The sequence below is a fragment of the Bos indicus x Bos taurus genome, chromosome 3 (assembly GCF_003369695.1).
Source record: "Bos indicus x Bos taurus breed Angus x Brahman F1 hybrid chromosome 3, Bos_hybrid_MaternalHap_v2.0, whole genome shotgun sequence".
NCBI classification, from domain to species: Eukaryota; Metazoa; Chordata; class Mammalia; order Artiodactyla; family Bovidae; genus Bos; species Bos indicus x Bos taurus.
In genome coordinates this window covers 103,577,389-103,592,974 of record NC_040078.1, presented here as the reverse complement: position 1 = coordinate 103,592,974, position 15,586 = coordinate 103,577,389, and the positions used below count along the sequence as shown (strand labels likewise).

Here is a 15,586-nt window from a genome sequence, read left to right as displayed (position 1 = left end):
CATAAGTAAATAATACTTAGTTACTAAGTATTAAGTGCCTTCTAGCTTCAAGATTCTGGAGAATGACACAGCTGAGTAAGACAGGCCCCTGTTTCCAGGAAGCTCACAGTCTAGTTGGGGAGAAAGTAACTCAGCCATCACAACATAGTATAAAAAGGGCTATGATGGAAGTACACATGGAATGTCATGGCGCACCAAGGAGAGCTACCTAACTCAGCTTAGAGAACCTAAGAAGACTTGGAGGAGCTGACACCTGCTTGGGAACTGAGAAACAAGAGTTAGAGCTTATCTGGAGGGTACCAACTGTCCTCTCTATGGAAAGGCTGTCTTTCGGGGTAGGGGGAGGGTTCATTTTTGGATAGAATTTATTTGTGAATGAACAAAGGAATATCCACTTAACAAGCCACATCAACCAAAATAATCCTGCCAATCACGGGTGGACTGAGACATCTCCTGACCAGAACAGTTCTACTTCTAACAGCTAGGAGATAGGTAGATGAATAGGATGATAAACAATTCTAGATAAAAAAAATTGCACGTGAGGGACGTTGACAAGAAGTAATATAACATTTGGGGAATTGGAGCTAGTTTAAAGTGAAGAGTATTGGCCGAGGGGTATGAGAAAAGAGCTAATTGAAGGATTGGGGATAGGGAGTTGATAAAATTGACCTTTTTAGAAATCTCATTTTGACAACAGAGGATGAGTGGAGGCAAAACCTCTGTGAGCCTTCATCCCAGTCCAGGCAAGAGATATTGGAGGTCTGGATTAAGATGGTGATGGAATGAGAAGTGCTGTATTTTATCAATCGTAAGATGTACTTTTCTTCCTCCACATTTAATCTCTTGAGACCTGGATGCTTCTAGAAGTCAGTGGTAGGTCATTGTTTAAGTGGCAGCATTTTTTTTTCTTTCTTATAGCTACATGAAATAATCGTGTGTCTTAACAATGGATGTCATCTTAGGCTTGATGAAGTGTGGCATTTAAAAAGTACAGTAGATCACCATCTTGTTAACTGGTACCGTGTGGCAAAAAGAATGAAAGGAAAGAATCTTAGATAATGCTTGCATTTCTTGCTTGAGTGTGTGGATGGTAGGAATCCACTCCCTGATAATTTTCCAAAATAATTAGCAATCTGTATTTGCCTCAATAATCCACCCAGCTGGCCCTACTTAGGTTCACCGAGTATGAGTAACAACTGACTGTGCCTCCCATTCTCCTGTGAGGGCTCTAGAAGGAGGGAAAGGAGGCCTGACTGTGTCCTTGGCTTCTAAGTTATCAGTCCACAAGCACTGAGATCACTGGTGGTAGAGATTCAGAGATGATAAATACTGTTTCGTGAGCTCTTTTTCTGCCAGGCATAGCCATTGTCTGATTTAATCTTTATATAATCACCATCTATAAGGTATTATACGACTTCTCTGGTGGCTCAGAGGTTAAAGCGTCTGTCGGCAATGCGGGAAACCCTGGGTTCGATCCCTGGGTCAGGAAGATCCCCTGGAGAAGGAAATGGCAACCCACTCCAGTATTCCTGCCTGGAGAATCCCATGGACGGAGGAGCCTGGTGGGCTACAGTCCATGGGGTCGCAGAGTCGGACACAACTGAGCGACTTCACTCACTCATAAGGTATTATATAGTATTCCTATTTTACAGAGCTGGATCATCTCAGAGATTAAGCACCTGACCTGTGATTATACAGGTACAAAGTGCTAGAGGTCGGGTTCTAACATTCCTGTTTAGTTCACATCTATAAGCTGTTCTGGCTGATTAAGACAGTCCTAGAAGATTTCTTCATAGAAGTGTGAAGAAATAAATACAGAAGTGACAGAGTAACGTGTGTAGGGGATACTATGGAAGTAGTTCACTTGAGTAGTGATGAACATGCAGAGGGTATATATCAAAGTCTGAGGAAATTAAGTAACTTAGCTAAGGTCACACAACTTAAGAATAATTGAGCCCACACTTCTAGTATGAAAGCCCATGTGCAGAACCCCCACACACAAGATGAGGTGCATCTTCCCTAAAGAACCTGGAGCTTGGGAGGAAGGAGACTGAATGCTTGGAGTAACTGGACTTCTGTAGTCCAAGCAGCATTCGATTCGTGGACTACTCCCTTTTTAAAAGCTTTGTTCTTCATTTTGATTTGGAACATTACCATCTTCCACTTTACCCCCTGCATCTTTCTTGTCTCATGACACTAATAGTTCGGACTGCTCTGAGGCTGAGTCCTTGGTCCTCTTTTCTTTCTCTGCTAGGTGATGTAATCATTTCCCTTGGCTTTAAACGCCACCCACATGCTGCTGACTCACATGTGTGTCTCCTATCCTGATCTCTCCCTGAGTTTCATGCAGACTTAATTTATCCAACAGTCTCACTTGATGTCATTACAAACCTAACGTGTCCAAAATGGAAGTCTTGAGTTACACCCCAAGGCCGTTTTGTCACTGGTCCTTCTGTTTCCATCAGCACCTGTGTCACACTGCTGTTGAGACCCAAAACCCAAGTCATCCTGTTCTTCCCACACCAGTCAGCAAGTCTCAGCTCTGTCTTCAAAATATATCCCACTCTGACTGCTGCTCAGCGCCTCCACCCCTACCCTCTTGGTCCAAGCCGCCAGCATCTCTGGCCTGGATGGATGCAGTAACCTCCTCAAGTGCCTTCTGCCTCTGTTCTCACCCTCCTTCAGTCCATTTCCACAGAGGCTGTTGTCATCATCCTTTAAAAGCATATCAGGTTATAATACTTCTATGAAAAATGACCTCCACGTTTCTCTTTACACTTAGAATAAAGTCCAGACTCTTGCCGCCTCAATTTGGACTAGCCGGAAGCACATGTTCCCCTATTCCTGTTCTCTACTTCTGTGAGATCCAGAATGAGAGGAAGGGAGAAACTTCTGCCAGTTCGAGAGGAGGGTTTTTATTAGATCTCCCTACTTCCTCTCCCCCTTCTGAAGGAAGCCTTGGGGATGTCCGGGGTAACAGATGCATGATCATGTCCTTAGAATAATGATGATGATGGTTGAGCTTCTGTCCTGTGCTGAGCATTATTTAATATATTTATTATTTGTATTTTTATTTAATATAAATTATAAGCTTATTGTCACAGCAATCCCATTTTACAGATAAGGAAATAGGTTCAGGAAACCAAAGTAACTTGTTCAGATGTACACCTCTGTTAATGCTAGAGCTGGGATGTAAATCTGGTTAAAAGTCAAGGCCAGTATTATGATCATTATGTGACAGTTTTTATTTTGCCACTTTAATGGTTCATGTTGCCTGGGAAAATGAAGAGAAATACAAATGACAGAAAGAAGCTGACCTGACACTTGGGCTTAGACTTGTAGCACAGCTTTACTTGCCTCCATCCTGGATCTCCAGTTTAGTTTCTCAAATACCTTAGGTGTGACTTTAGTGTCAAACTGTTCAATTCTTAGAACCACTAACTAGTAATGGTAAAATTGACTAATGCCCATTTCCTCTTCTGGAGAATGGGAATGCTAATACTAACATTAGAGGCATTTGAAAAAACCCAGTAAGATGACTATAATGTCTGTAAAGCATTGAGCACAGTGCCCAGTGGCTAGCAGCCACTCAGGACAGGCTAGATCCTATTCTCTTCCCTCTCCAGGCTGCCAGGTGAGGCAAGGGGTCACCTGACCTGACTCCACCCCTTCTCTCGCATATTCTTTGCGGCCCTGGAAGCTCTTGCTGCAGTGACTTAGCAACAGCGTAGAGAATGTGGGGCAGTATTAGAAGTAGTGCTTGGGATCCTCCGGAACACTAACAGGTGTCTGTGGCACATACTCGTCCAGTTACGGAACCTGGATACCTCAGAGGGGCTCTTTCCTCCTCCCTCTCACTCTTCTGCTGTCTTGGCATTCCCTCTCACAGGGGCTCCTGGTCAGGCTACTTCTTGGTCCTGTCTGCTGCTGTCTAACAAGATGTCTTTGCTCCAGCACCACAGCCCCAGCTCATGCGGTGTTTAAGAGAGCCTTCCTCCACAATGGCTGCCAGGATAATCTTTCTAAATCAACTTGACCTTGTTATTTCCCTACCTAAAATGTACAATTTTTCAGGACTGAGTGTAGATTACTCGGCTTGTCATTGATCCAACAAATACTGAGGCTGGGGGCGGGAGGGTACTGTATGCCTAGCATTCATACAGGCTCAAAGATACAGCAGTGATCCAAGCAGAGCCGAAGCCCTGCCCACGAGGAGGGGCCGTATATTCCAGGGGCCCTTCACAGGCTGGACCCCCAGCGTCTCTTTACAGCTTTACCTACCCCCAGCTCCCCGCCTACCTCCCATGCACCGTGCACACGCTCGTCTCTTCACCTGCTGAGCCTTTGCACATTCGTCGTGTTACACTAGTCCACTCCTCCCAGATCCCTCCATTCCACCACCCCCCTACCCGTGTTGCCGCTTCAAGACCTCGGGCTCCCCTGCAAGATGAGGCCCCTCTTCATGCCAACTAAAGCCCTGTTGCCCCTCCCCTGCCTCTTGGGGATTGTGAGCTAAGAGCCAGGGGTGAGAGGCTTAGGTCGGCAGCTCCCGCTTGCCTTGGCTGGCCCCTCCACCGCACAGGAAGCGGGGGAGGAGTGTGGGCCCCCACCCCACGTAAGAATGTCTGGTCCCCAGGTAAGCATCCGCAGCAGCACGTGCCTCCTCCACGTGCTGTCAGCGGTGGGGGCGGGGAGCAGGGGTGGCGGGAGTCGGGAAAGAGCTGTCCTGACGTGTTGGCGCCCAGCCCCGGCTTGGTCTCTTCTGTGTTTTCACCTGGGCATCTTCGCCGTTGCTGCCATCCCGCAGGGCGCGAGGAATAGCGGAGAGGGAGGGACGAGGAGGAGCACGCTGATGTCTTCAGCTTGGACGGACCAGCGTCAGGAGGAGGCCGGTTCTCTGTTGGGCTGTTGGCCTCTAGGGTAGCGGGTGGAGTGGGGTGGCCGCGGGGAGGCAGGTTGTTTCTCACACAAGTGGCTGTGCCCGTGGCTCACTGCCTGCCCGCGGGGAAGTGTCACCCGGAGCGTTCTCGCACCAATGCTGCGGGGTTCCTGCGCACGGAACCCACACCGCTGTCCTTGCTTTTCCCTAGAAAGCCCCGAGTCATACGCAACCCTCCCTACTCCTTTCAGGAGCAGCCCCAGCGTCTGCCGTTCCGGCTCGCTCACCTCGTTTTCCTCACCAGTTTCATGGCTGATTTCCTTTTCTTCAGCCTCTCCCCTTGAGACCACCCTCCACTCGCAACCCACATCTGAGCAAGACACCCTCCTACACCCTCTTACTAAATAAACATTACTGCCTAGTCACAGCGGCAATGCAAGATCACACCAGCTATCACAATGGTGTCCTCCCTGCCGGCTCTGCCTCCAGGCGCCCCTCTCCTTGGGATCCAGCCTCCTCATTGTGCTTTCCTTCTTGCAATTTCCTTTGCCAAGAAGCTGCCCTCGCCACCGCCCCGCCCTCCCCGCTACCACCCACCCCTTTTGTTTATGCTTATAGAGTCGTAAATATCCTGTTGGTGGAGCCTTCCCCTGCCCCCCTCACAGACTTAGTCTTCCCTGAACACACTCAGCAACCGGACAAACCTTTGTCCAACAATACTCGTCACACCGCCATCATTGTCCCTGCACACATCTGCCTCCCCGACCAGATTCCCAGCCTCTTGAGGGTGCTCTGTGTGCCCAGAACATGCAGGCTGGGCTCAGGGCAAGCATCAGCAAACACATTTTTTAAAATGAATAATGGAAGATCATAAGCATCAGGTAGATGCTTGGGTGTGTTGAAGAGGCTGGATTGTTCGTTTGAGAAGGCTTCTCATGGGACAGACTAGACAGGCTTTGAGGGACTGAGTGCAGGGAGAGGATCTCAGGCAAGCACCAGAGTGCTCTATTAATTTAACAATCACCGAACAACTTCTATTGTCAGGCCTCATGCTGGGCACCGGGGATCTCGGTCGGCACTCAAGTTCCTTTCCCTGTACTAGAGAAGGAAGACTACATAGGCGGTGCCAATACAGAGTGCCAACTGTCACACGGTGAGCAAGGAGATGTGGCAGTGCAGAGGAGGAGCACCTCAAGACTTGAGGGCGCGCCGGGCTTCCCAAAGAGGACCACCACTCAACCCGAGACCAGAAGGGGGCAGAGAAGGGCTCGAGGGGTGATGCAGAAAGGACTTGCATATCAGATGAAGGAGTTGAGCTCCATCCTGAGGGTGCTGGGAGCCACTGATGACCTCCAAGCAGCTGGGGAGCGACACAAGCTAGTCCTGCCGGCCACTGCTGGGCAAGGCCTCGGCTCTGATCCCTCCTCTGAGCCCCCTGACAGGCAGGACCCCTCCTCTATGCTCTCTCAGCAGCCTTGTGACCTCTTCCTTTCTGTGCAGGGTTGAAGCCTCTGCCAGACCAGGTTTTTGAGAGACAAGACCAGGTTTTAATCTTTTTTGTCCCAAGACAAAATGTTTGCTGAATGAATGGACTGTTCTTTTTTTTCTCTAAATTTCACCAGCCCTTACTCTCAGGTCCATATCCTTTCATACCTGGAGCCTATGCATTATGCTGCAGATGGCTTTTAATTGGGAAAAAGGAGGCCCAATTCCAATCCTGGCTCCGCCATTTACTGGGACAAATTGTTTAACTGTCCTGAAACCTCAGTTTCTCCACCTGTAAGATGAGTTATCACCATGAACAGTCTGTAAGTCTCCACATGCATGCATGAGTCTTCTTTTCCTGAATAGACTGTAAGTTGTATGGTCCAGGCAGGTACCAAGGACTTTCCTCAGCACCTGGCTTGATCTGAGCTTACAACAAATACAAAAATGATCAGTCCTGTTGGTTGGTAGACAGCAGAGTACACAGGAAAGAACCCTTAAGGTGAAGTTGGAAGTCTTGTTCTGCCAGTTCTAGTGTGACCTTGAATGAGGTTCTTCCCCTCTCTGAGTCTTTGCTTTACCTGGCAGACCTCACAGGGCCATTGGAAACGGCAGAAATGAACATGCTTTGTGAATGAACAAGATAATCTGGTAGACAATTAATTGAACATTAATTAAACGGTGAAGCAGTATAGATGAGGTATGTCTCATAACTGTTGGACATACCCCAGGTATCTCTGCAGAGAGGCAGAGATGCTAGGATGCTAATCTTCCAGGCAACAGTAGGCTAGACTGGAATAGAGGTGTTTGGTCTTGCCAGCTGAGCCCTGAGACTCAGGACAGACCAGGAGGGAAGGGTTGACAGGGAGGGAACATAACTCTAGTCCTTTGCTCCCCTTCCCATCCCAGATTTGTCTGGCTAGCATTGCTTCCTGTCTTACGTTTTGAGGGAATCTGGCATGACAAGGTCTCAGGAGTCCCAGTGGCTTTGGGATTATTATAGCTACTGATACCCCTTGGTGAATAAAGCTGGCCTATGGGAGCAGTTAGTTCTGCTGTGCTGCCTGATAAACTTTTAGCTCTAAACTCCAAGTCTGGCCCCCTCTCACCCTATGCATCTTGGCAGCAGTATTTATGGGAAAGGACCATGACTTGTCTTAGCTCTTGCCAAGACCAGAAATGCCTGGGGCTGTACAGAGGGGCTATATGGAAGCAGAGTCTCAGCTTCCTCACCTCGAAAATGAGTGGGGAATAAATGAGAAAACAGACGTGGAAACACCTTGGAACTTGGATATTTTACTCAAGTGCAGGATTCTGTATGTGGGCAGTGTGTTTACAACCGGCGGGGCCTCCCTGTTTCAGAGAGCACTGGGGCTCTTTCTCTAAAAGCAAGGTTCACAATGCAGTTTATGTGTAAGGAGTGCACGTATTTGGTCTCAGAGTGAACACAGACACAGCAGGACTGTGAAAATGGCCAGGGCCAGCTGACCCCTGCTGCCAAAGGAGGCTGGGGGAGAGAGGAGGACGGGCAGGGGCTGCTTCTGCGTGGAAAGGCTGTAGCTGCCCCGCTGGGAGGAGCTCCCTCATCACTCCCTGCCCCAAAGACCTCCTCCTGCTGAGATCACGCCCCTAGTAAGAAGCACCAGATTTAGAATCAAACAGGTGGAATTAATTCTACTCACCTAATATGTGACTGTGAGCAAGTATGTCCATTTCTCAGGACCTCAGTTTCCTCAACCGTGAAATGGGGAAAATTATAGTAGCATCTCCCCAGGTTGTCAGGATTGGGAGAGAGAATGTGGTAAGTGTCCTGTGAACTATCCAGCGCTGTCTGTCTTCATTTCGTGTTTCTCATCTCTTCCGCTGTTGGTACCCGGCCTGCTGCTGGGGGCTGTCTGAACTAGGACCCTGGGGCACCTCAGCCACACCCTCTCCTTCTAAGGGAGGGAGTGTGGCTGGAAGGGCAAAGGAGCCTGGATCTGCGGCAGGCCCTTTGTGCTTCCCTCCCATCAGGCAGCCTCTCGCCTCCTGGGCCACTCCTAGGGGTGAGGGGTTACCTCTTGCCAGTGTTTTGATTCCTGTGGGCTCACTCTAGAGTATTAAAAGTAGCTTTGTCTTCCCCTGTAGCTCAGTCGATAAAGAATCTGCCTGCAGTGCAGGAGACCCGGGTTCGATCCCTGAGTTGGGAAGATCCCCTGGAGAAGGAAATGGCAACCCACTCCAGTATCCTTGCCTGGAAAATGGGCTGCGGTCTATGGGGTCACAAAGAGTCGGGCACAACTGAGTAACTAACACTTAACACTTACTTACTTTGTAATGTAAAAATAAAGGAGGCTCATTTATGTTAAAGGTCTTTATGACAAGGGGCTCATCTCTCAGATTGGGGAATGGCCCATACCCCTTGGACCCTGGGCCATGGGGGTGCCAGGAGGGTTACTGTATGGGCTGGAGAGAGGTCTGTGCTGTAGGGCAAGAGGTGTCAGAGAAGGGTGGAGGCTGTGGTCATGATTCATAGCTATGGTTCATTCATTTTGCTATTGAACGTTCACAGGCATTCATCTTCAGCACCTTTGTCTCACCTCCTGGGTCTCCTCCATTAACCTGTAGTCTCCTTCATTCCAGCCAGTGAAATGATGTTGGGAGGGTGCAGTTCTGGGGTGAGGTCTAGGGGAGCAGGAGGTATCTGGTCCCTGGGGAGCTTCTTTTGGGACTCTCTGACCTTGGCAACCCCATTACCCTCTCTCCTGGGCCCCAGGTGAGTGCAGCAGTTTCTTCCTGACCAAAGAGCAGAGCCATCCCCAGATGAATGAATTTACCTGGAAGGATGTTGTCAATGCCTTGTCCCTGGCCAACATGTCCCTGGGGCTCTTCTCCATCTTCTGCAGCTTCTGCAAGTATGTTTGGGAGCCCAGCAAGCTCTTTGCCAAGAGCTGGAACCAATGGCATGAGGGAGGGAGGGATTTGTCTAGAGAACAAAGCACTGAGACATACAGATTGACTCGGGGCAGGAGAAAGTGCAGTGGGTTAGGAGTCAAGGGGCAAAGATCCTAGCCTCAGTTCTAACCACCAGCCTAATATGTGACCTTGGCTAGGTCATATCTTGAACCTCAGTTTCTCCCATCTTTTGTTTTTTTTTTGCAGCATGTAGGGTTTTAGTTCTCCAACCAAGGATGAAGCCCATGTTCCTTGCATTGGGAGCACATAGTCTTAACCACTGCACTGCCAGGGAAGTCCCTCTCCATCTGTAAAACAAGGAACTATGATCTCTATAGATCTTTCCAGATATGGCAATCTAGAATGGTTTCTATAAGAAAATCAAGAGACTCCATTCCTGTAGCCTTTGCACAATCCTTGGGTAGGCAGGTACCATTAATATTTTTTTGATTCTTAAATTACAGCATATGACCTGGCAGAATAGTTAAAGTTAACCCTGTTCTGGAAAGTCTGAGACATGAGTATGGGTCCCCTCAAAAATTGTCAGCAAATTATATTTCTATGAATTGAATTGTATTTCAATGCCTTTGTGAAATCAGAGCTTTAAAGATAATCTCTTCATGGAGACTTCCCTGGTGGTCTAGTGGCTAAGACTCCGAGTTCCCAGTGCAGGGGGTCTGGGTTCGATCCCTGGGCAGGGAACTAGATCCTGCATGCTGCAACTGAAGATCCCACATAAATATCCCACATGCCACAACTAAGACCCAGCACAGTCAAATAAATAAATATTTTAAAAAATATAAGTTCTTTATCGGCTTCCCAGGTGGCTCAGTGGTAAAGAATCCACCTGCCAATGCAGGAGATGCAGGAAATGTGGGTTCGATCCTTGGGTCAGGAAAATTCCTTCCTGGAGAAGGAAATGGCAACCCACTCCAGTATTCTTGCCTGGAAAATCCCATGGACAAAGGAGCCTGGTGGGCTATAGTCAATGGGGGTTGCAGAGAGTCAGACACAACTGAGAGACTGAGTGCACACACACATACACACACAAGTCCTTTATAATATAAGCAACGTCCTCTTAATCTATTTGATTCTTTATAACCATTAGCAAGTAACTTCTCTGGATCTGTTTCTCATCCATAAAATAAGATGGTTTTACCTAAGGATGTTTAAGTTCCCTTCCAGTTTGAAAATTCTCTAAATCTAGGTTTGGGGGTCTCATAGATTGGGACATACCTGCAGCAGAAAATCTCTATCTTCTTAGTTGAACCTAATCTTCTGGGAATGTAGTCTTTAAGGCCACGATGGTGGGCCCAATTCCCTTTAGACACATAGTGAAGTGAAAGTCGCTCAGTCGTATCTGAGTCTTTGTGACCCTATGGACTGTTTACTCCATGGAATTCTCCAGGCCTGAATACTGGAGTGGGTAGCTTTTTCCTTCTTTAGAGGATCTTCCCAACCCTGGAATTGAACCCAGGTCTCCCACATTACAGGGGGATTCTTTACCTGCTCAGCCACCAGGGAAGCCCCCCTAGACACATAAATATGGGTCTAAACAAAGGAAATTCTAAGGTTGTTTAGGGACAGCTGAGGTCTAGGGTCAGGCTCTCTGTTTGCTTTTGCTGGGCCACCCAAGCATTGCAGTCAGTGCGTCAACTTGGGTGTGGCTTCCTAGGGCAAGTTGGCCTGAGATTGTTATAGCTGCTTTCATAGGGGGTCTGGGAGCATGTGCTGGAGAGAAACACAGAATCCCTGAAGGTGGGATTTCCCTGGTGGTCCAGTGGTTAAGAATCCACCTTCCAATGCAAGGGATGTGGGTTTGATCCCTGGTCTGGGAACTAAGATCCCCCATGCCGTGGGGCAACTAGGCTGATGTGCCGTGACTAGAGAAGTCAGCTCCCCACAGCTACTGAGCCTGCATGTCACTGTGTGCCACTAGAGAAAGCCCGCGCTGCAGCGGACATCCAGCACAGCCAAAGAGAAGGAGTCCCCGGAGGTAGGGTGTGAAAGATACCTTGGCAATCATTTGGAGTGTCAAAAACACATGAGATGAAAACTGATAGAACTGCCAGCAGAATTTTATGGATCTGTTACCATAACTGGGTATTTAGCAGGCAGAAAATCAGAAGGATAGAGCTGACTAGTACCCTTGACCCACTGGATCTAATTGATATTTTATATAATATTTGATCCAACAATAGCAGAATATATGTTATTCTCAAGCTCACTCAGATAGACCACATTCTGGTCTGTAAGACATACTTTAACAAATTTGAAAGAATATAAATCATACGAAGTAAGCTCTTAGACCATATGGAGTTAAACCATAAGTAAGAGAAAGATAACTAGAAAATTCCAAAGTACATGGAGGTTAAACAACTCATTTCTAAATAATACATAGACAAAAAAAGTCTCAAGAGAAATTAAAAAATATTTTGAACTAATTGAAAGTGAAAATACAACTTATCAAAATGTGTGAGATGCAGTGAATGCAGTACTTAGAGGGAAATTTATACATTGTACGCATATATTAGAAAAGAAATCTGCTCTTCCAAAGTCTATGTCAAGAGAACTAGAAAACAAGCCACAGACTGGGAGAAAATATTTACAGAGGATACATCTGATAAAGAACTATAGTCTAAAATATACAAAGCTTAAAATTCAACAATAAAAAATTAATTCAATTTGAAAAGGGCCCAAGAATTTAACAGACACCTCACCAAAGAAGATATACAGATGGCATTTAAGCACATGAAAAGATACTCATCAAATGTCATCATGGAAATGCAAATTAAATAACAATGAGATATCACTACACATATATTAAAATGACTAGAATCCAGAACACTGACAATAACAAATGCTTCTGAAGATGTGGAGCAACAGGAGCACTTACTCATTGCTGATGGGAACGCAAAATGGTACAGCCCCTCTGCAAGACAGTTTGGTGGCTTCTTACAAAACTAAGCATACTCCTAGCATGAGTCAGTGTGTCAGTGTTAGCTGCTCAGTCATGTCTAACTTGTTGCAACCCCATGGACTGTAGCCCGCCAGGCTCCTCTGTCCACGGAATTCTCCAGGCAAGAATACTGGAGTGGGTAGCCATTCCCTTTTTCAGATTTCCTGACCCAGGGATTGAATCCAGGTCTCCTGCATTCCAGGCAGATTCTTTATCCTCTGAGCCACGAGGGAAGCCCAACTTCTACCGTACAATCAAGCAAATGAATTGACAACTATGTTCAAAACCTGTACTTAGATGATCATGCTATTTTACTCATAATTGCCAAAACTTGAAAATAACAAAGGTATCCTTCAGTAGATAAATGAATGAATAAATTGTGGTACATCCAGACAATGGACTATCACTCTCTGTGTTAACAAATGAGCTATTAAGCCCTAAGAAGACATGGAGGAACATTAAATGCATATAATCAAATGAAAGAGGCCAATCTAAAAAGGTTACATATTATATGACCTCTACTACATGACATTCTGGAAAAGGAAATATGAAGGAAATATGTCTCCAAAAATATGGAGACAGTAAAAAGATCATAGTTGTCAGGAGGGTTGGGGAGAACATAAATAGGTAGAGCACAAAGGACTTTTAGGACAGTGAAAATATTCTGCATGATGTTATAATGATGGATATATGCCATTATACTTTTGCCCAAAACCGTAGAATGTAACATCAAGAATGAACCCTAAGGTAAATTATGGACTTTGAATGATTGCAATGTGTCAGTGTAGGGTCACTTTTGGTATATACCAAGGCCAGAATGTATCATTCTGTTGAATGATATTGATAATGGGAGAGGCTATGCACATGTGAGAACAAGGGTAATGGATCTCTGCATTACTCTCAATTTTGTTGTAAACCTAAAATTTCCCTAAAAAATAAAGTCTTTGAAAAAACTGAGAAGAAGGAGGATCTAAAATCAATTACGTAGGCTTCCATCTTAGGAAACTAGAAAAAAAAAAAGAGCAAATTAAATCCATAGTAAGCAGAAGGAAAGAAATAATAAAAATTAGAATAGAAATCAATGAAATTGAAAACAAGAAGTCAATCAAAGAAATTGAAAACCAATAAAGAAAATCAATGAAACCAAAATCTAGTTCTTTGAAAAGATCAATATAATTGATAAAGCTCTAGCCAGGCTATCCAAGAAAAAGAGAAGATACAAATTATGAATATCAGAAATGAAAAATGAGGAATCATTACATGGACATTAAAGTATAATAAAGGAATATTGTGAACAACTCTGTGTCCACAGACTTGATAGCCTAAGATGAAACAGATCAACTCCTTCAAAGATACAAAACTCACATTGGAGAAATAGATAATCTAAATAGGCTTGTATCTGTTAAAGAAATCATTTGAAACAAACCTTTCATTTTACAGATGGAGGAACAGAGGCCACAGTGAGATGGTTGTGTAGGCTGGGCTAGGACCTAGGATCTCCCTTGCCATCGAATACACCTGGAATTTAGAATTGGAAGGGACCCTATTTCTTAATGATTACCTATAGAGGGCAGCCCTTTAAGAACGTGGGTTGAGAATACGAGTATGAAAGGGATGTAAGTCTGTGTGTGTGTGGTGTGTAAGGCAGCACAGATCAGAAAGGATGTGAGTTAGGGAGCATGTAGGAGTGTGTATATGTGTGCTGGCTAGCATAGGAAGCACATTGGTTTAGCTGGGGCTGGGTAGGGGTGGAGTCTCTGTGATACTGCGAGAGAGCTGACCTGTTTGGCCTGCGGGCCTGTACTTTAGGAAATGCTCCTGTGCCTCCTGGATGGTTTTGGTCAGCTTTCTATTAGACATGGCTATCGGGTCAGTGACCAGACACCTGAACATCTGCTCCGGATCCGGTGAGTCCAGGCCTCAGATTCATCATCCCTGACCCCGGTCAGCTCCCCTGTCCTGTGATATCCAGCGGGCTTCTGGCAGTCACCACCCCCGTTGAGTCCCTCTGAGTGTAACAGAAGCAGCCCTAGAACAGGAGTGTGTGAGCCCCGCAGCCTATATCTAGCTACTCTGCTGGTTCACTTGTGGGTCTCTGGCTGTCCTTCTCCTGGCCTTCACTTGGTTTATCTGCCCTGTCTCCCTCTCAGGGCGGATCTGGGAGTGGGAGCCATGGTTGTGGTAATGGAGGTGTGGAGAAATGAAAAATACCTCAAGCAGAGAAACTCACTTAAAATATAATAAAATATTCCCAAGTAAGATTTTGCTTGGAAAAAAAAAGGGTTCCACATCATTAATTTGTTTCCAATTGTGGTCCAACCCTTGCATGTTGAAGAACAGGAAAACTAAGACCTAGACAGAGAAAGACTTTCCTAAGGCCACATGGTCAGTTTGAGGCAGAGCCAGAAGGAGACCCCATTCTCTGATCAGCAGACCACCGCAGGAAGCAGCGTTGCCTTCCGGCCCCTCAGGGACCTGACAGCAGGATCCTACTTGTCACCACTCCAGCTCCCCCAGCAGAGGGGACTAAGATACAGACATGAGAGCAGAAGTTCTTCTAACTTTGGCCTTCTGGAGCAGGAACCGAACTGAATGACTTCGCAGTCTTCACCACTTTTGGCCTGGCCTCAGCCCTGCTTCTAGGCGTGGATGGACCTCTGAATGGGTTACTAGCCGTCATGTATGTGTTAGCTGTTTCATTCCGCCTCTGTTTTTATTCGACAGGTGAGTGGAAACCAGACTTATGGCTGAGGGTAGGAAACTGGAGGGGAGAAGCTGTTGGATGTCAGAAACCCAGGAGCAGTGATTGACTCCTCTCCTTCCCTCTATGGGCACCCTCTTCCTTCCTTCTCTCCTGCTGCAGGCCCACTGGAGGTTTCAGGCTGCCTTGCCTGAGCCCTGGTCTAGGGGGCGGGAACCCTTGGTTCTTGAACCAGCTGTGCTTTTTTCTTGTTGTGTGACCTTTGGATGGAGCACATGGCTTCACAGATCCTAAAACTAGAGGTCATACTCCAGTTTCCCAAAACAGATGGGAAAACTGAACTCCAGGGAGGGCAATTGCCTTGCCTAAGGTAACAATGCAAGGGATTGCAGAGGCAGACAGAAAGATCTCAAAGGCCTCTTCTACAGAGGCTTCCTAGGGGCCAGAGCACAGGCCTGGTCCTAGCTGCCTGCTTTACCTTGCGGATCCAGTGCAAAACCCACACGTCACCTCTGAATAACTAAGTTCTTTACAGCTGGCCGCTGCCCTAAGAGTGAAGGAATTTGGAATATGGGGTAGGGAAGACCCAAAGAGAGAAGGGCTTCCTCCTGTGGATGCTTTGGAGCAG

At 46.6% G+C, this 15,586-nt stretch overlaps 1 protein-coding gene across 4 annotated transcripts in view; it reads left to right on the top strand.

Moving 5' to 3' along the window:
• Positions 1-1,585: 1,585 nt before the first annotated feature.
• The window catches only part of TMEM269 (transmembrane protein 269), a 26,785-nt gene continuing 12,784 nt past the window's right edge, over positions 1,586-15,586 (top strand). For 3 of the 4 annotated variants that reach the window (XM_027537582.1, XM_027537583.1, XM_027537584.1), the window contains exons 1-5: positions 1,586-4,636; positions 5,924-6,032; positions 9,120-9,258; positions 14,067-14,164; positions 14,838-14,981. In XM_027537582.1, the coding sequence (XP_027393383.1) occupies positions 4,622-4,636; positions 5,924-6,032; positions 9,120-9,258; positions 14,067-14,164; positions 14,838-14,981 (505 nt within the window). In that variant the 5' untranslated portion in view covers positions 1,586-4,621. The remainder of the gene's footprint in view (positions 4,637-5,923; positions 6,033-9,119; positions 9,259-14,066; positions 14,165-14,837; positions 14,982-15,586) is intronic. The other variant, XM_027537585.1, reaches the window with a different exon arrangement.